The sequence below is a fragment of the Stomoxys calcitrans genome, chromosome 1, assembly GCF_963082655.1.
Source record: "Stomoxys calcitrans chromosome 1, idStoCalc2.1, whole genome shotgun sequence".
Classification (NCBI taxonomy): Eukaryota; Metazoa; Arthropoda; class Insecta; order Diptera; family Muscidae; genus Stomoxys; species Stomoxys calcitrans.
Genome location: NC_081552.1, coordinates 128,180,757 through 128,201,138, shown reverse-complemented (window position 1 = coordinate 128,201,138; position 20,382 = coordinate 128,180,757). Strand labels below are relative to the sequence as shown.

General features: G+C 38.0%; 4 protein-coding genes across 9 annotated transcripts in view; 3 read left to right on the top strand and 1 right to left on the bottom strand.

Moving 5' to 3' along the window:
* LOC106091973 (structural maintenance of chromosomes protein 5) overlaps window positions 1-7,115 on the top strand; it is a 159,617-nt gene extending 152,502 nt beyond the window's left edge. Inside the window, exons 9-11 of the mRNA XM_013258700.2 lie at window positions 6,284-6,508; window positions 6,617-6,892; window positions 6,958-7,115. Of these exons, the coding sequence (XP_013114154.2) occupies window positions 6,284-6,508; window positions 6,617-6,892; window positions 6,958-7,053 (597 nt within the window). The 3' untranslated portion in view covers window positions 7,054-7,115. The remainder of the gene's footprint in view (window positions 1-6,283; window positions 6,509-6,616; window positions 6,893-6,957) is intronic.
* Window positions 7,116-10,505: 3,390 nt separating this feature from the next.
* On the bottom strand, window positions 10,506-11,201 carry LOC131996863 (uncharacterized protein K02A2.6-like). Its single transcript, XM_059367030.1, has one exon. It carries the CDS (start codon window positions 11,199-11,201, stop codon window positions 10,506-10,508), a length of 696 nt encoding a protein of 231 aa, XP_059223013.1.
* A 632-nt stretch (window positions 11,202-11,833) lies between these two features.
* On the top strand, window positions 11,834-14,673 carry LOC131995077 (uncharacterized). Its single transcript, XM_059362855.1, has 2 exons — window positions 11,834-14,429; window positions 14,545-14,673. The coding sequence occupies exons 1-2, from the start codon at window positions 11,834-11,836 to the stop codon at window positions 14,574-14,576; spliced, it is 2,628 nt and encodes an 875-aa protein (XP_059218838.1). The 3' UTR covers window positions 14,577-14,673.
* A 1,954-nt stretch (window positions 14,674-16,627) lies between these two features.
* LOC131995079 (uncharacterized) lies at window positions 16,628-19,365 on the top strand. Of its 6 annotated transcripts, none has more exons than XM_059362876.1 (3): window positions 16,628-16,919; window positions 17,092-17,361; window positions 17,456-19,365. In XM_059362876.1, exon 3 carries the CDS (start codon window positions 17,551-17,553, stop codon window positions 18,979-18,981), a length of 1,431 nt encoding a protein of 476 aa, XP_059218859.1. In that variant the 5' UTR covers window positions 16,628-16,919; window positions 17,092-17,361; window positions 17,456-17,550; the 3' UTR covers window positions 18,982-19,365. The 6 variants fall into 6 exon arrangements, with proteins under 6 accessions (XP_059218859.1, XP_059218850.1, XP_059218865.1 ...); XM_059362867.1 differs by having other exon boundaries at window positions 17,453-19,365; XM_059362882.1 differs by lacking the exon at window positions 17,092-17,361 and having other exon boundaries at window positions 16,628-16,881.
* The last annotated feature ends 1,017 nt before the right edge of the window (window positions 19,366-20,382 follow it).

The following is a 20,382-nucleotide window of genomic DNA, read 5'->3' as shown; positions in this document are numbered from 1 at the left end:
GAGTGCGCAATTATTATCCGATTGGAATGAAATTCTGCACGACGTGTTTCGTTATGATATCCAACAAATGTGTCAAGTTTGGTTCAAATCGGTCCATAACCTGATATAGCTGCCGTATAAGCCGATCTTGGATCTTGACTTCTTGAGCCTCTAGAGGGCGCAATTCTTATCCCATTTGCCTGAAATTTTGTACGACGGATTCTCTCATGACCATCAACATACGTGTTTATTATGGTCTGAATCGGTCTATAGCCCGATACAGCTCCCATTTAAATTGTTCTCTCTTTTTTACTTCTTGAGCCCCCAAAGGGCGCAATTATTATTCGAATTGGCTGACATTTTACACAGGTCTCCAACATATAATTTAATTGTGGTCGAAACCGGACTATATCTTGTTATCGCTCTAATAGCAGAGCAAATCTTTTCTTATATCCTTTTTTGCTTAAGAAGAGATGCCGGAAAAAGAACTCGACAAAAGCGATTTCAGCTTTATATCAGCTGTTATCAGCTATTACTTTTAGCTTGCTTTAGAAAAAAAGTGCGCGAAATTTTGTTTACATTTGTTTGTTTGGCGTCAATTTTCATATGGGTACCACATGTATTGAAAGAAATTCATTTAACAAACCGAATCAACGCTTGTGATATGCACCTTAAACGCAATGAATTCGATCCGTTTTTAAAACGAATCATAACTGGAGATGAAAAATGGATTGTTTACAACAACGTTAGTCGAAAACGATCATGGTCCAAGCATGGTGAACCAGCTCAAACCACTTCAAAGGCTTATATCCACCAAAAGAAGGTTATGCTGTCTGTTTGTTGGGATTGGAAGGGTGTGGTATATTTTGAGCTGCTTCCAAGGAACCAAACGATTAATTCGGATGTTTACCGTCAACAATTGGACAAATTGAATACAGCCATCAAGGAGAAGCGACCAGAATTGGTTAATCGTAAAGGTGTAATATTCCACCAGGACAACACTAGACCGCACACATCTTTATTCCAAAAACTAAGTGAGCTTGGCTGGGAACTTTTGATGCATCCACCATATAGCCCTGACCTTGCACCATCAAACTACCATTTATTTCGATGTTTGCAGAACTCCATAATGGTAAAACTTTCGGCCCTGATGAGGCTATAAAATCGCACTTGGTTCAGTTTTTTGCAGATAAAGGCCAGAAGTTCTATGAGCGTGGAATACTAAATTTGCCAGGAAGATGGCAAAAGGTTATCGAACAAAATGGCAATTATATATTTGATTAAAGTTCATTCTAAGTTTTATTATACCCTCCAACATAAGATGGGGGGTATACTAATTTCGTCATTCTGTTTGTAACTACTCGAAATATTCGTCTGAGACCCCATAAAGTATATATATTCTTGATCGTCGTGACATTTTATGTCGATCTAGCCATGTCCGTCCGTCCGTCCGTCTGTCTGTCGAAAGCACGCTAACTTCCGAAGGAGTAAAGCTAGCCGCTTGAAATTTTGCACAAATACTTCTTATTAGTGTAGGTCGGTTGGTATTGTAAATGGGCCATATCGGTCCATGTTTTGATATAGCTGCCATATAAACCGATCTTGGGTCTTGACTTCTTGAGCCTCTAGAGTGCGCAATTCTTATCCGATTGGAATGAAATTTTGCACGACGTGTTTTGTTATGATATCCAACAACTGCGCCAAGTATAGTTCAAATCGGTCCATAACCTGATATAGCTGCCATATAAACCGATCTTGGGTCTTGACTTCTTGAGCCTCTAGCGTGCGCAATGCTTATCCGATCAGAATGAAATTTTGCACGACGTGTTTTGTTATTATATCCAACAACTGTGCCAAGTATGGTTTAAATCGGTCCATAACCTGATATAGCTGCCATATAAACCGATCTGGGGTCTTGACTTCTTGAGCCTCTAGCGTGCGCAATTCTTATCCGATTGAAATGAAATTTTGCACGACGTGTTTTGTTATGATATTCAACAACTGTGCCAAGTATGGTTCAAATCGGTTCATAACCTTATATAGCTGTCATATGAACCGATCTTGGGTCTTGATTTCTTGAGCCTCTAGCGTGCGCAATGCTTATCCGATCAGAATGAAATTTTGCACGACGTGTTTTGTTATTATATCCAACAACTGTGCCAAGTATGGTTTAAATCGGTCCATAACCTGATATAGCTGTCATATAAACAGATCTGGGGATTTGACTTCTTGAGCTTCTAGAGGGCGCAATTCTTATCCGATTGAAATGAAATTTTGCACGACGTGTTTTGTTATGATATTAAACAACTGTGCCAAGTATGGTTCAAATCGGTTCATAACCTTATATAGCTGTCATATAAACCGATCTTGGGTCTTGATTTCTTGAGCCTCTAGAGGGCACAATTCTTATCCGATTTGAATGAGTTTTTGCACGTAGTATTTTGTTATGATATCCAACAACTGTGCCAAGTATGGTTTAAATCGGTCCATAACCTGATATAGCTGCCATATAAGCCGATCTTGGGTCTTGACTTCTTGAGCCTCTAGAGTGCGCAATTCATATCCGATTGAAATGAAATTTTGCACGACGTATTTTGTTATTATATCCAAAAACTGTGTCAAGTATGGTTCAAATCGGTCCATAACCTGATATAGCTGCCATATAAACCGATCTGGGGTCTTGACTTCTTGAGCCACTAGAGGGCGCAATTCTTATCCGATTGGAATGGAATTTCGCACGACGTGTTTTGTTATGATACCCAACAACTGTGCCAAGTATGGTTTAAATCGGTCTATAACCTGATATAGCTGCCATATAAACCGATCTTGGGTCTTGACTTCTTGAGCCTCTAGAGGGCACAATTCTTATCCGATTGGAATGAATTTTTGCACGAAGTATTTCGTTATGATATCCAACAACTGTGCCAAGTATGGTTGAAATCGGTCCATAACCTGATATAGCTGTCATATAAACAGATCTGGGGATTTGACTTCTTGAGCTTCTAGAGGGCGCAATTCCTATCCGATTTGGCTGAAATTTTGCATGACGTATTTTATTTTTACTTTCAACAACTGTGTCAAATAAGGTTTAAATCGGTCCATAACCTGATATAGCTGCCATATAAACCGATCTGGGATCTTGACTTCTTGACCCCTAGAGGTCGCAATTATTATCCTATATGCCTGAGATTTTGTACGATGGATACTCTCGTGACCATCAATAAACGTGTTTATTATGGTCCGAACCGGACCATATCTTGATATCGTTTTAATAGCAGAGCAACTCTTTTCTTATATCCTTTTTTGCCTAAGAAGAAATGCCGGGAAAAGAAGTCGACAAATGCGATCCATGGTGGAGGGTATATAAGATTCGGCCCGGCCGAACTTAGCACGCTTTTACTTGTTAAAAATGCATTTACCTTCTTTTAAAAAATCAATTACATAATTTTTTGTTTCATTTATTTTGTTGACTTTTTTCACTGTAGGTTTTTTATTTCGGATTTATGAATACACTATATGCCTATACATTTTTATACCCTCCACCATAAGATGGGGGTATACTAATTTCGTCATTCTGTTTGTAACTACTCGAAATATTCGTCTGAGACCCCATAAAGTATATATATTCTTGATCGTCGTGACATTTTATGTCGATCTAGCCATGTCCGTCCGTCTGTCCGTCCGTCCGTCCGTCCGTCTGTCTGTCGAAAGCACGTTAACTTCCGAAGGAGTAAAGCTAGCCGCTTGAAATTTTGCAAAAATACTTCTTATTAGTGTAGGTCGGTTGGTATTGTAAATGGGCCATATCGGTCCATGTTTTGATATAGCTGTCATATAAACCGATCTTGGGTCTTGACTTCTTGAGCCTCTAGAGGGCGCAATTCTTATCCGATTTGAATGAATTTTGGCACGACGTGTTTTGTTATGATATCCAACAACTGTGCCAAGTATGGTTCAAATCGGTTCATAACCTGATATAGCTGTCATATAAACCGATCTGGGATCTTGACCTCTTGAGCCTGTAGAGGTTGCAATTATTATCGGATTTGCCTGAAATTTTGTACGACGGATTCTCTCATGACCATAAACATACGTATTTATTATGGTCTGAATCGGTCTATAGCCCGATACAGCTCCCATTTAAATTGTTCTCTCTTTTTTACTTCTTGAGCCCCCAAAGGGCGCAATTATTATTCGAATTGGCTGACATTTTACACAGGTCTCCAACGTATAATTTAATTGTGGTCGAAACCGGACTATATCTTGTTATCGCTCTAATAGCAGAGCAAATCTTTTCTTATATCCTTTTTTGCCTAAGAAGAGATGCCGGGAAAAGAACTCGACAAATGCGATCCATGGTGGATGGTATATAAGATTCGGCCCGGCCGAACTAAGCACGCTATTACTTGTTCAATATAAGAAAGTAAAATACAGTCAAAACATACCTGTAAGTGTTCGCCAAGTCACTGATGCGAAAACCCAACACCTGTCTAAAATGGGTGAAGACAAATGCTAAATGTCATATTGAATATGCTTTCCTTATATGACGGACTTAAACCATGAATATATCTTACAATAGAATTGTGAGCTGTCTCCAATCGTCTAGTGCACCTAGAATCACATTTGCTAAACAGTTCACTTCCATAGTACAACGCCAGCAGTAAGGAAGTTTTAGCCAGAAGGAGGCGTATGTGTTGTGGCGTTAATTATTGTATCTGGGACAGTGTCTTAACAATCCAAATATTTTTCCAGTAGTGTCAATTAAGTGATTTCGATTTTAACCTTATCGGCAAGCTATATGAGTTGGGTACCAAGTGATACGCGTTCATCAGTATTTATATTCTGGTGTTGGTTTGAGATTAAGAGACAGATTGATTTTGTATGGTTAATATGAAAGTAATTGGCATGAGCCTATTACCTACATACAAATACTGATATTCCATGAGCAATAATGGATACTTCTCTCATATCAATGATTACAGTTCGAATAAAGTTTAGGCTCAATGATGAGGGTCTGTAAACAACATTTGTTCTGTGAGAGAAATCCCTAGGCCGTGAGCAAGCCTTATTTTTTCATTCATTTTATTTTTAACCATTATGTTCAAATTTCAGAAGAGGCATGTAGCATCTCTATCTTCAATGTGTATTAGAACAAGACAATTTAGTTCTAAGAGTTATGTTAACAATTCGAGATAACGCATTCTCATTGTAACTGAAAATAAGAAGACTCAAATAAAGTATTTACTTGCGTACTTTACTCAATGATGAGGGGCCTTTAGAGAAGTTTCAACATGTCATAGTACCTCACAAATGTTGCCAGCATTGGGAGGGGAAACCACCGTTGAAAATTTTTTGCTGATGGTCTCGCCAGGGTTCGAACCCAGGCGTTCAGCGTCATAGGCGGACATGCTAAACTCTGCGCTACGGTTGCCTTCATTGAAAACAAAATAAAAACCTTTTTAAAAAATTTTGGGATAATGTGGTGTGCCATTAATGCATTGGACAGACTACGGAGATCGCCATTTCGAAGCTGACCAAATATCTCTTCTCAAAAAGAACATTAATCATCAACAACACACACAATAGCCAAAACCTGTTACTCAGCAACCTTTGTTTATCAAAGAATTTTTGCCAATGAAAAGTGTTTTTATTTTGCTTTCTATTCTAAGTAGGAGCAAAATCAAAGATTATTGGTTCCAGCAGAACAAAATCATAAACTATATATTTCACAGAGCCGCAAAAAAAGTGGAAATAAAAAATTTGAAACCTCATACAAAAACATTTTCTTGATTATTGTTATAATCAAATGTTCGCTTGTTAAAACACCCAAATTGCAAACATCTAGAACGACTAAGGATTAAAATGTTTGCTAAGCCTGCTCTAGTTAAATTCCATGAAATGTAAGTAATTTGGTGACATGGATTGCAAACATCCATTCACATCCGGAATAAAGACAACAAAAGTGCTAAAAGTGCTTACCTACTCTTCAGCAACCGATGGTTGTTAGGGTAGCGGTTAGTCAAGTGTGTTTTGTTGTAATAGTTTGGATGTCTTCTTTTGGCTGAAATATATATGATGTTGAGTTGTTTTCTTCCTTGCTGCGCTACAAAATAAAAATACGTTTTGGATCCTATTTTCAGCCTAAGAGACATGACAGTTTTTTATTTGGAATAGAAACAAAGTATCCTACGGTTTTCATTCGGACAGTATTCGATTTTTCGGGTATTTCAAAATATTTACTACAAATTTCGCTTAATTTGACTGACAACGGTAGTAACAAATAATTAATTGTATTTTTTTTCAGATTGTAAAAGAGTATGACACCAAAAGAAATGAGGCTGAGGCCTTGAAAAAAGAAATAGAGTCAAATTTAAATGGAAATGAGAACTGTTTGTTAGAAATCCAACAGATTTTCAATATATGGTTCCCGAGTGTGATGGAAGTGGTTACTACTATAAACTCTCACTTTGGCCAATTCATGGAATCAATGGGCTATGTAGGAGAAGTGAAATTAATCAATAATGAAGAGGTAATTAACCATTCCTACAAAGTCATTGCATATAGTTTATGCAATTCTTATTAATTTTAATTTAATTTAAATTAAATAATTTAATTTAATTAATTTTAATAATTTCAGCATGATTTTGAATCATATGGAATTGAAATTTTGGTCCAGTACCGAAAAAATGTACCTTTGCAAGCCCTAAATCGCCATGTACAATCTGGAGGCGAAAGAGCTGTTGCTATAGCAGTATACACAATGTCCATGCAACACATAACACACGTGCCCTTTAGATGTGTAGACGAGATAAATCAAGGTATGGACGCTCGAAATGAACGAAAAATCTTCGAAATGTTAGTGGACGAAACCACTAAAACTGGAAGGGCCCAATACTTTTTTGTGACACCGAAGGTACGGTTCTGGTGATTATTATGATTTATAAAATTATTTACGGCCAATGTATACTTTTATTACAGCTTCTGCGCAACTTGAAGACAAATGAAAGGATGTCCGTTCATGTAGTTTTCAATGGTCGAATGGTTCAGTCGCAAAATGCGTTTGCCTTTATTTAGTCACTAGTGTGATTTTTTAATTTGAACTTAATTATTTCAGTAAAATAAACGCATACATACATATATTAACTGGTTCATGTTAAATTTCTTAGGCAATTTAAACGAAACATTTCGTTTCCAATTCGCCCACAGGGATCCTATAGTCAAATCCTGATAGATAATGTCGAGCAGTAATTCCGTTAGCCGTTAGTGTAAGTGAGAATTACAACGAAAAACAAGATAGTCCTGAGCAGACCTGCGGATTCGAGCAATTTGGACTCGACTCTGGCTCCGCAATTTTAATTCCATCGTCCTCAAAATTAGTACAGGCGTCTATTTTAGTCTGAAGATATATATTTTCGACCAATTTGGAATAATACTGCAATAATATCGCCTTTTGTCAACTGATTCTCACGAAATGTTGCGCGAAGGTTTCTCTTATGACTCTCGACATTACTGGTGAATTGGATAGAAATCGGTTCAGTTTTAGATATAGCTCCCATATATGTGTATCGCCCGATTTAGACTTCTAAAGCCTTTGCAAGCGCAACTACCACAAAACACTTGGAATTTGACCGAAATCGGTTCAGATATAGCTCCCACTTATATGTTCGTCCGATTCGGACTAATATTGCACTAATGTGGTCATTTGCTAACCGAATCTTGTTAAATTTGGCATAAAGTATTCTCTTAAGACTCCCGGCACTCCTGTTGAATTTGATAGAAATCGGTTCAGATTGAGACATAGTTCCTATTTATATGTATCTCCCGATTTTAAGTTTAAACATCGTTAACACTGCTCTTTAAATCCGGATTTAATGGGTTGATCATCTGTTTGTCCTTTATGAAATCAGTTGACGCGAACCTTAAATTCGGATTTAATGAGCAGTGTAAACGGAGTTTTATCAGCCGAGCTTCTTTTGCAAAATGATTTCCTTTAGGCTCCTAAAAAAATTAAAGCAAATTTTCATTTCGACGAATTAGCCTGCATACCAAATGTGGTGTAGGGTATCATAAGGTCGGCTTAGCCCCATCCTAACTTGTTAAATATGAAATAATTTTCACTAAAAAAGAACCATTTTTTTGTCCTGAGAGACAAGATTTTACTAAAATATTTCCAAGAACAAAATTACAATGAAATGTTTTCCTAAGACAAAATTTCAATGAGATTTTTTCTAAAGAAAAAATTTTAATGACTTTTTAAAAACAAAATTTTAATGAAATTTTTTCTTAAGAAAAATTCTAATGATATTTTTTAATTTTTGCTTAAATTTTTCCCTTGTCTGGAGTCAGATTCAAGATAATTTTCTCGACTCCGCAGCCCTGAACTAAGGATATGGACCGATTCTTCCGTCAAAAGTAATGTGGGATAAACATTACAATTTGTAAACAGTAACAAAATAAAGCAAGTATATAAAAACTAAAAAAAACTGGACCAGTCTCGCCTAAAATTTTTCGCGCCTTTCGCAGTCCGAATGAAATTTTAGGACCAAAGCGAACAACTTTGAATGCCTTACTTAATCTTGTCAACACTTCAGTTATAACTATTTAGATTAAGTTCGTGGCAGGCTTTTTATACCCTTCACCATAGGATGGGGGTATACTAATTTCGTCATTCTGTTTGTAACTACTCGAAATATTCGTCTGTCGAAATATTCGAAGGAGTAAAGCTAGCCGCTTGAAATTTTTCACAAATACTTCTAATTAGAGTAGGTCGGTTGGGATTGTAAATGGGCCATATCGGTCCATGTTTTAATACAGCTGCCATATAAACCGATCTTGGGTCTTCACTTCTTGAGCCTCTAGAGTGCGCAATTCTTATCCGATTGGAATGAAATTTTGCACGACGTGTTTTGTTATGATATCTAACAACTGTGCCAAGTATGGTTCAAATCGGTCCATAACCTGATATAGCTTTCATATAAACCGATCTTGGGTCTTGACTTCTTGAGCCTCCAGAGGGCGCAATTCTTATCCGATTTGAATGAATTTCTGCACGAAGTATTTTGTTGTGATATCCAACAACTGTTCTGAGTATGGTTCAAATCGGTCCATAACCTGATATAGCTGTCATATAAACAGATCTGGGCTTCTTGAACTTCTAGAGGGCGCAATTCCTATCCGATTTGACTCAAATTTTGCATGACGTATTATCTTACTTTCAACTACTGTGTCAAATAAGGTTCAAATCGGTTCATTACCTGATATAGCTGTTATATAAACCGATCTGGTATCTTGACTTCTTGAGCCTGTAGAGGTCGCAATTATTATCCGATTATTATTATCCAATTATAATGACGTATTTTATTTTTTCTTTCAACAACTGTGTCAAATAAGGTTCAAATCGGTTGATAATCTGATATAGCTGCCATATAAACCGATCTGGGATCTTGACATCTTGAGCCTCTAGAGATCGCGATTATTGTCCGATTTGCCTGAAATTTTGTACCACGGATCCTCTCATGACCATCAACATACGTGTTTATTATGGTCTGAATCGGTCTATAGCCCGATACAGCTCCCATATAAATCGATCTCTCTATTTTACTTCTTGAGCCCCCTAAGGGCGCAATTCTTATTCGAATTGGCTGACATTTTACACAGGTCTCCAACATATAATTTAATTGTGGTCCAAACCGGACCATATCTTGATATCGCTCTAATGACAGAGCAAATCTTTTCTTGTATCCTTTTTTGCCTATGAAGAGATACCGGGAAAAGAACTCGACAAATGCGATCCATGGTGGAAGGTATATAAGATTCGGCCCGGCCGATCTTAGCACTCTCTTACTTGTTTTGCCTAAGAAGATATGCCGGGAAAAGAACTCGACAAATGCGATCCATGGTGGAGGGTATATAAGATTCGGCCCGGCCGAACTTAGCACGCTTTTACTTGTTAATTTTCTTTTTATCACAGTGTACGTCAGTTAAAACATTTTTATATCTACCACCAAAGGATGGGGATAAGTAAATTCATTTTGCAAAATAAAATAAAGTGATGTCAACATCGAATACAACATATCCAACATTTTTCCCTTCTATGGAGAGAATAGGACCCAGGGTCTACGAACTCTTGTCGAGCGCTGTACCTCGAGTTGTCGCTGTTCACCACTTGACGAATGTTGGTGTTGGGTATCGGTAAGTAATGAGACAGCTGGTGTCGCAAATAATCTCTGGACTCTCGATCACTCTTCCTTTCGTTGCTTTCATTTTCTTGCTCGCTGCTCGATTCTGCTGGTTGAACCATATCGTTTTTTGATCGATTGTCTATGTTCCCTGCACTGAAAACAGGTGACTCGCCACTATGTATACTTTGGTCAATATGCCTCCTATAATACTTCCCAAGAAACATAATTTGGTAGTGGATATCACCCAGGCTCTTGGTTATCTGGCCCTTCAGCCATTGACTCATACGTGGTTTTCCCAACAGGAAATAAACAACTTGATCCTCAGCTAGCTCTCGCTGATTACAGTTATCCTTCATATACTGCCTGGATTTTACTACATTTCGTCTCTTCTGGCCGCACTAGATCTAGAAGTTTACGCAGCTGTTGACCCAAAAACAGCTGTGCTGGCGACTGTCCCATAGTAAAATGCGGAGCATTCAGAGTCACTCTTGTAGTGCACATTGCCCTTAACGCGTTTTTCACAGTCTGCATATTTCTTTCTGCCTGGGCGTTCGTTGCCGGGTGGTATGGTGCAGTATATTTGTGATACTCAACGCCCACTCTTTCCAAATAATTATTGAATCCAGCCGAGAAAAAATTTGTTCCATTGTCAGAAACAATCATCATTGGCCCACCATAGGCAGCAAACACTTTGTCTAGCAGTGTAATCGTTGCAGATGCCGTAATTGACTTTGTAACCTTCACATCTAACCACTTGGAAAAATCATCGCTTATAATGAGTAACATCATTCCTTCAAACGGCCCCGCATAATCTATGTGAACAAGCTCCCATGGTGCCTTGGGGTATTTCCTTGGGTTGATCTGACGGATAATGATATTATCGAAACCGTCCTTGTTAACTGTGCTTTGAGCGCCACCAATCTTGTTTAGTCTATTCAAGTGTGCTATTCGAGATAAATAATCGGCATTTATATTCTCTTTTGATGCTTTGTTTACCACGTCAAAGTCAAATTTGGAAAGAAAATTGGCATAATTTGACATCCTTGAAATACATAATACAGGCAACGACTAACTCGGTTGAAACATTTGCACTTGGCTTGTGATCTGTAATTAAGGTCCAATGGCTTGTGTTGGTGAGGGTAACCCTGGTGTTACCGATATTTGAATCAACTGTCAACAATTCGGAGAAATGGAGAAATTTCCCCAGCCAACAACGTCATTTTGTTTATTTATTTTTTGTTGTAATTTATAATCATCTCATTGGTATAAATAAGCCTGTTAGCCCTTTATTAGCCTCTTTTGTCGCCATAGTAAAAAAAATAAGTGAGTCAAGTGCTTTGTATAAAGTTTAAATTTTCATAATTTTATTGTGTTAAATTCATTTTAAAATGTTTATTATTACCTGTTTTTCTTTCAATTTAATATTTGCTTAAAGAGAATAAACAACCCCTATGTTAACAACATCAACGGCATTGTTAACAACAACGATCACTCATTAACCATCAAATAAAATCTTTTAATTTACCAAACGGAATTTAAGCCTTGTGTTTTTATTTGGAATCTGCCGGTTGTGGGTGGAGTTTATTCTGGATCGGTGACAAAGGAACATCTTTATTCTTTATTTATTCATTGGTTTGTGAAATCGTCGAAAGTGTTACGTCTTTGCTGTTTTTATGTCCGACAATCAGACGAAGAAAAGAACCAGTGGCCGAAACACCCAAGGAATTCCTCCAGCCCGTTTTGATTCTGAGATATACGATATGTCGCTTACCCATTCGCCGAAAGCAAAAACGCCGTCTCACAACCCTCAAAACGAACCCTTAAATGCCGCTTCGACCAGTACACCTCCAGCCAACCTCAATAATGTTAATTCTTCTTCTTCTTCACAGCATCAAAAGACACCAGTCAATTCGCAAGCCTCAGTTCCAAAACCTGCAAATGAAATTATTGAGTTGAAGAAACACGTAAATGCACAAATGCAGCAAATGCAACGTCAAATGCAGGCAATGCAGACAGAGATTCTTGCTTCGACACAACAAATGCAAAATACCGCCAAACAAATGCAAGAACAATTCGCCAATTTACAATCACTGTCTGCAATGCCTTCTTTGATATCACTATTACAGCAAACACAAAGCCAAACACCGCAGCTGCACGTAAGTCATAACCCACCATCTTCACATTTGCCAACAAGTGAGACGCAAGAGCCATTAAATTCACCAGACCGCACATCGTATCACCAACCGCCACCAGGATCATCCATAACCTCACATATGTCTGTCCACAGTTCACACTCACAAAATTCATTACATTTGCCTCAGAAGAAAATTTATCCATTACCTATTTTTACAGGCCTTCCCGAAGAATGGCAGACATTTTACGAATCATTTGAAAGCACAACCACTGAATTTGGATACTCCAACTTACACAACATAATGCGCCTGAGAGATTCTTTAAAGGGCCGAGCAAAGGAATCTGTAGAATCCCTCTTAGGTAATTCAAGCAACGTCGCCGCCATTTTGGAACTGCTGCAAGAAACATTTGGCCGACCGGAACAGTTGATCAGGAGCCAAATTGAAAAAGTAAGGTCGGTGTCACCAATAGCCAATGACAATCTTGAGGCACTCGTCAATTACGCCAACAAAATATGCAACATGGCAACATTTCTAAAGAACGCCAAAGGTGAGCACCATTTAACAAATCCTTCGCTTCTAAGTGAATTAGTGTCCAAGCTGTCAACCAATCGCCAAATGCAGAGGGCAGAAAAATGTCTGCAGCTTCAGGAACCAGCCACTATCGTTGATTTTGCAAATTGGCTTTCTACACTACGCCGCCTAGCCAATATGGTCAACGACACATTGCCAATTGCAAGCACATCTGCTAATCGCCGCCATGTACCAACAACTACTTCACAAACATCCACCCGAAAATTTGCCTGCGTTGGAGTTTCTTCTGGTTATCAATGTCCAGTTTGTAATGGTGAGTGCAAAGGCATTAAAAATTGTCCAACTTTTTTACAGATGTCACTGGATGACCGTTGGAGCAAAGTGAAGCAAATTAAAACATGCTTCAGTTGCTTAAAGAGAGGACATCAAGTAAAAAACTGCCACCAAAAAGGACGTTGTGGGGTAAATGGCTGCCAAAAACCACATCACTCACTATTGCACAAAACTTTTCCGGCATTGGAGTCTTCATCAGCCGTTTTGTCACAACCCAACATGAATACCGACGCAATAACACAACAAACCGAATCGCAATTAGACGCAAGAAGAAATTGCCATGCAACATGCCACACCGAAAACGTATTGTTCCAAATTCTGCCCATAACAATATACGGTAAGCAAAAACAACTCACGATCTACGCGTTTGTTGACGACGGAGCAAATGTATCAATGCTGCACACAGACAATGCAAACGAGCTAAATATACATGGCGAAAGAGATTTTTTGGAACTTCAGTGGCTAAATAATCACCGCACTTCACAAAACACCGAAAAAATTAATATTACGATTAGTGGAATTGGCCACTACAAAGATAAATATACAATTTCCAATATTTATTTATCAGCTGATCTGTCATTGCCAGTGCAGAGTTGCCACATGGCTCATTTTTTAAAATCCCAGGAATGTGAAAAAATCTCAAAATTTCCCGTGCATGATTATTCTAACGTGCGACCAATGATGATCTTGAGCCTGCAACACTCATTTTTGACCGTTCCCTTAGAAGTTCCACGTCTTATAAGTGAATTTGGGCCTATCGTTACAATAACAAGATTGGGAGCTATTTTATATGGACCGATACCAGGTGATAAAAATAACACTAATAAACATGTTTTGCATTTTCGTAGGTGTTCAAAAACTGAAAATAATCTACTCGAAGATATGAACAACATGATGCGTGGTTATTTTGATGTAGAAACATTGGGCATCAAAGTTGATACAAAACCACTGATTTCAAAGGAGAACGAAAGGGCGATGCAGTTATTGAACAAGGCTACAAAGTGGGTAAATGGCAGATACGAATGTCTTCTTTTATGGAAGGAGAATGTACCACTAATACCGGAGTCATACGACATGGCACTAAGACGTTTATATAGCATCGAGCAAAAAATGGCTAAAAATCGTGAGTATGGAATCGAATACAAAGCAAAAATCGATGATTATATTAAGAAAGGATACTGTCGGAAACTTACAACTGAAGAAAAAGAAGCCAAATATGATCGTGTTTTTTATATTCCACATTTTGGTGTGAAAAATCCCAACAAAAAAGGTATTCGTCTTGTATTTGATGCCGCCGCTAAAATTAATGAATTTTCTTTGAACAAGGCCCTAATATCAGGCCCAAACATAAATAATCCACTAATTACCATTCTTTTTAAATTTAGAGAAGTCCCAATTGCAGTATGCGGAGATATAAAGGAAATGTTTCATCAAATTGGTGTAACGAAAATGGACCAAAACTGCCAAAGATTTTTATGGAGGAATGGAGATGTGAATTCGCCAGTAGACATATATGTCATGGAGCGTCTGATATTCGATGCCACTTGTTCCCCCACAATTGCCCAATTTGTGAAAAATTTAAATGCCAAAAAATTTTTGGATACACTCCCTAGAGCCGTTCGTGGTATCACAGATCGTCATTATGTGGATGACTATGTCGACTGTTTTCAGTCCGAAGAAGATGCAGTCAAAATATTAAAAGAAGTCATCGAAATTCACAAAGTTGCGGGATTCCACTTACATGGCATAAAATCCAACTCGAAAAAAGTGCTTGATGAGTGTGGTAACCCCGATGGCGGTAAAGGTAGTAGTGGAAACACCTTTTGTTATGATGGAGTAGAACGAATACTCGGTATTCGATGGGTACCCGCAACAGATGTCTTTTGTTTTGATTTAAAACTAAATAAAGTGGACGGACAAATATTAAGTGGTAAAAAAATTCCAACCAAACGAGATATGTTGTGTTTAAATACAGCGGTCAAAAAAAGTATTCATCATTAGCAAAATTGATAATAAATTCACTTATTTTGGGTAATTGAAGAAAATTTAAAGTTAACAAATAATGCAGTTTTATGCAATAGTTTATTTTTCGTAATATGTTTTAAAATAAATTCAAAAAATAAATTTAATTAGCGCAAAAAATGCAATTTTATATAATAACACCAAAAACAGAACAAAAAAAGTATTCATCATTGATGTGCTATCATCAAAGTCAAATTCAAATATTATTTGGGAATCCCCCTTTTCTGTTTTATTTAGTAAAGGAGGCTTTGCCCTTGACAGCAAATATTTAATTTCATTGAAAATATAGTTTTTGTCAAAATGGGTCGTAAGCAAAACGAGGTTTCTGATGAGGTAAAAGTTTTGATAATAAAACACCACAGGAATGGTTTAACTCAAAAAACTATCAGTGAAATATTAAATAGACCACGATCTATTATACAATCCATCATCAGAAAGTGGACAGAAACGAAAACTGTTGACAATAAACCAAGATCTGGTCGACCAAAAGCACTTTCAGTTGGAGATGTACGTTGGCTAGTGCGGCAAGTTCAGAAAACTCCGAAGACAAATGCGACCATTCTTCGTAAAAACACTATGGAATATTTAGGGAAGGAAGTTACTACACAAACAATTCGAAATACACTCAAAAGGCATAGTTACAGAGGAAGAACTGCACGTAAGAAGCCCTTTATAAATAAAATAAACCGAGTGAAAAGGCTAAACTTCGCAAAAATGTATGTAAAACAACCCGAATCATTTTGGAAAACATGGTGGAGGTGGTTTAATGGTTTGGGGGTGTATGGCGGCTTCAGGAGCGGGAAATCTTGAAATTATTAATGGAGTAATGGATCATAAGTATTACATTGACATTTTAAAGAGGAATTTAAAAGATAGTGCTGTAAAACTTGGGCTTGGTAATAACTTTCAATATTATCAAGATAATGACCCCAAACATTCTGCTTTAAATACCAAGATGTGGATGCTGTATAACTGCCCCAAAGTCATTAAAACTCCTCCTCAAAGTCCCGACTTGAACCCAATTGAACATCTTTGGGAACATCTCGAACGCAAATTGAGAACGCGCAATTTTTCGAGCAAGAGTCAAATGCAACAGGTGATAATGGAGGAATGGACTAATATAGACCAAAATATAACCGCTAAATTAGTCCAATCGATGTCAAACCGTTTAAAAGAAGTTATAAGACTTCAAAGTATTAATTTTTTTAAATTATGTTATTTATTTTTTTGTTTTTTTGCAATGATGAATACTTTTTTGTTTAATTTTTTGTGTTCAGCTGTAAAATGGCCCTTTTTGTTCCAATAAATACTATTTTTTTCTTTAAAAACAATGAAATTGTGTACATATATATCACACAAGCACTACTGCATCATTAGTTTAATATGTTTTTTATTCCAATTGTCTTTTGTAGACTTATTAAAAAAAAAACATTGAATGATGAATACTTTTTTTGACCGCTGTATGTCGATCTACGACCCGTTTGGTTTTGTGAGTGACTTTATGGTGACGTCGAAAATTATAATGCAAAGTGTGTGGAAGTCTGGTATACAATGGGATGAAGAGCTCCCTAAAGAAATATATGGCCGCTGGAAGTTTTGGTTAGCCCAATTGCCAAATATTGTGAAATTCAATGTGCCAAGGTATTATAATCCAACATACCATAATAATGATGTCGAACTTCACATATTTACTGACGCTAGTGAGGATGCAATGGCTGCGGTGGGTTATTGGCGTGTGGTAAGTAGTGATATCAAAATAATTTTTGTGATGGGCAAGACAAGTTGTGCCCCAACTAGATTCCACACAACACCCAAGTTGGAATTACAGGCCGCCGTCATGGGAATACGGCTTAAAGAATTAATTATGAAAAACCATGAAAAATCGATTAAAAATATTGTTTTTTGGACAGATTTTACAACGGTGCTGCAGTGGATCAGGTCCGACCACAGGATGTACAAACAATACGTGGCAAATCGAGTGGCGGAAATTTTAGAAAGCAGTCAGGTGGAACAATGGAGGTGGTGTCCAGGTCCAAATAATCCCGCAGATGAGGCAACAAGGGCAAATCTAACCAAAGAGTATGACCCGAACGGAAGATGGAAAAATGGCCCAAATTTTTTAATGAAAAATGAGGTGGAGTGGCCGAATGAAACAAAAACAAATTCAGGTGCTGATCGAGGTAAAGTGGAACTTCGTTCAAAGTATAGAGTGCTGGTGGCAAGGCAAGTACATTCAGTTATACCTGATATTAATCGTTTTTCGAAATATAGCAGATTAAAAAGGACTATGGCGTGGGTGCTTCGGTACATGCATAATTTGAGGTGTAAATTAAAACAAAGTGCTGGTAGATCTGGAGAGCTGTCAGTTGATGAGGAAGAAGAAGCAGAGAAGTATCTGTAAGCAAGTACAACAAGAGATGTTTGGAGACGATTTAGCCGATCTTGCTACAAGACAAAGGTTGTCAGAAAAGAGCGAACTCAAATCATTAAATCCGTTCATGGACACCGATGGTCTGTTACGTGTTTCCGGAAGAATTGATAATGCCACTTTCTTGTCTCTCGATGCCAGAAGGCCGATAATTCTACCAAAAAATCACCTGTTTACCAGCCTTTTAGTGGAATCCTACCACGTTCGTTTTTGCCACATCAATGTTGCCACAGTTATGAGAGAAGTTCGACAAAGGTTTTGGGTGCCATCTCTTCGTCAGCTTTTGAATAAAATCAAGCTCAGATGTCCTATGTGCAAAGTTAGTCGAGCTAAGCCTACACAACCGCAAATGGCTCCATTACCTGTGGATCGTATTACCCCATATGTGCGACCTTTTTCATATACCGGCCTTGACTATTTTGGCCCTGTCAATGTTACCATTCGCCGTCGTAAAGAAAAGAGATGGGTAGCCCTATTTACCTGTTTAACCATCCGAGCCGTCCATCTTGAAATCTCCACCGATCTGTCTAGCGATGCCTGTCTGCTTTGTATACGGAATTTCATCAACCGAAGGGGCGTTCCAGTGATGATTCGAAGCGACAATGGGACAAATTTTGTTGGCATCGCCAAAGAGCTCCAAGGTACGTCTAATTTTCTCGATATTAATGATTCGTTTCGTTCAAGTATGACGGCTCTTGGCATTAAATGGGTTTACAATACACCAAACAACCCTAGTGAAGGCGGCGTTTGGGAACGCTTAGTCCAGTCGGTGAAGAAGGCCTTGTATGCGATGTTGAAGGAACATGCGCCGAAATTGGAAACCCTTCAAGCTCTGCTCATAGAGGCGGAGAATATGGTGAATGCGAGGCCTTTAACTCATATTTCTGTTTCTCCTGATGATTCGGAGCCATTGACACCCAATCATTTCATTCTTGGATGTCCCAACTCAACTCATACACAAGCACCTTTTGAGCCAAGGCTAATGTGCTTAAGAAAACAATGGCAAGTGTTGCAGAACATGAAAAATGGCTTGTGGAATCAGTGGGTGCGTGAGTATCTGCCAGATTTGACCCGACGCTCAAAATGGTGTCTGCCTTCTCAGCCAATGAAAGTGGGATGCCTAGTCTTCTTGTGTGATGGTGAGCTGTCGAGAAGTCAATGGAAGAGAGGTCGAGTCATCCAATTGTTCCATGGCAAAGATGGTGTGGCAAGATCAGCTGAGGTCCGTACTAGTGCAGGTGTATATCGTCGTCCTGTTTCGAGATTAGCTGTCCTTGACGTTGAAGCGCATGATGGTGAAGCCTCCCCCTCTGGGTCAGTTCACGGGGGTGGGGATGTTGGTGAGGGTAACCCCGGTGTTACCAATAATTGAATCAACTGTCAACAATTCGGAGAAATGGAGAAATTTCCCCAGCCAACAACGTCATTTTGTTTATTTATTTTTTGTTGTAATTTATAATCATCTCATTGGTATAAATAAGCCTGTTAGCCCTTTATTAGCCTCTTTTGTCGCTATAGTAAAAAAAATAAGTGAGTCAAGTGCTTTGTATAAAGTTTAAATTTTCATAATTTTATTGTGTTAAATTCATTTTAAAATGTTTATTATTAATTGTTTTTCTTTCAATTTAATATTTGCTTAAAGAGAATAAACAACCCCTATGTTAACAACATCAACAACGTGAACATCAACGGCATTGTTAACAACAACGATCACTCATTAACCATCAAATAAAATCTTTTAATTTGCCAAACGGAATTTAAGCCTTGTGTTTTTATTTGGAATCTGCCGGTTGTGGGTGAAGTTTATTCTGGATCGGTGACAAAGGAACAGCTTGCATATAAGTACTTGAAGAACTTTTGAACGGCCCACACCATCGCCAGGGCCTCCTTAGGGACTTGCGTGTTTATTACATTTATGAATCCCTTTGACATCAATTTTATGACCCAAAAACTCGATGGAGGATGCACAAAATACGCACTTCTCCTTATTTATGTCAAGAACTTAAAACAGCTCCTCTACATCCTTGGCAAAAATAAGGATGTTGTCGAATAAATTTGGAATATTAGGAATTCCTTTCAACACTATTTCCATGGTCCCTTGCCATATGGCTGGAATGTTAGCGGCGGACTCTTTGAGCTTAACATTGAATTGGACAGCACTCATTGATTTGTGAGAAGATGGCCCCAGTTCCTTAATGGAATTTTCATGGGCAAAGTTGCATTTTCCAATTATAAAGAGGATGTGTCTGAGTGAATGTTTACAATCACCACTGAATGTATACTTTCCGTAATCTTTTCCTTCAAATTTAGATACAAAAGACTACGCAATCAAGTACACATTAGAAGAGTAATAACACAAACAAGTAAAAACGTGCTAAGTTCGGCCGGGCCGAATCTTATATACCCTCCACCATGGATCGCATTTGTCGAGTTCTTTTCCCGGCATCTCTTCTTAGGCAAAAAAAGGATATAAGAAAAGATTTGCTCTGCGATTAGAGCGATATTAAGATATTGTCCGTTTTGGACCACAATTAAATTATATTTATGTTGGAGACCTGTGTAAAATGTCAGCCAATTCGAATAAGAATTGCGCTCTTTGTGGGCTCAAGAAGTAAAATAGAGAGATCGATCGAGATGGTCATGAGAGAATCCGTCGTACAAAATTTCAGGCAAATCGGATAATAATTGCGACCTCTGGAGGCTCAAGAAGTCAAGATCCCAGATCGATTTATATGGCAGCTATATCAGGTTATGGACCGATTTGAACCATACT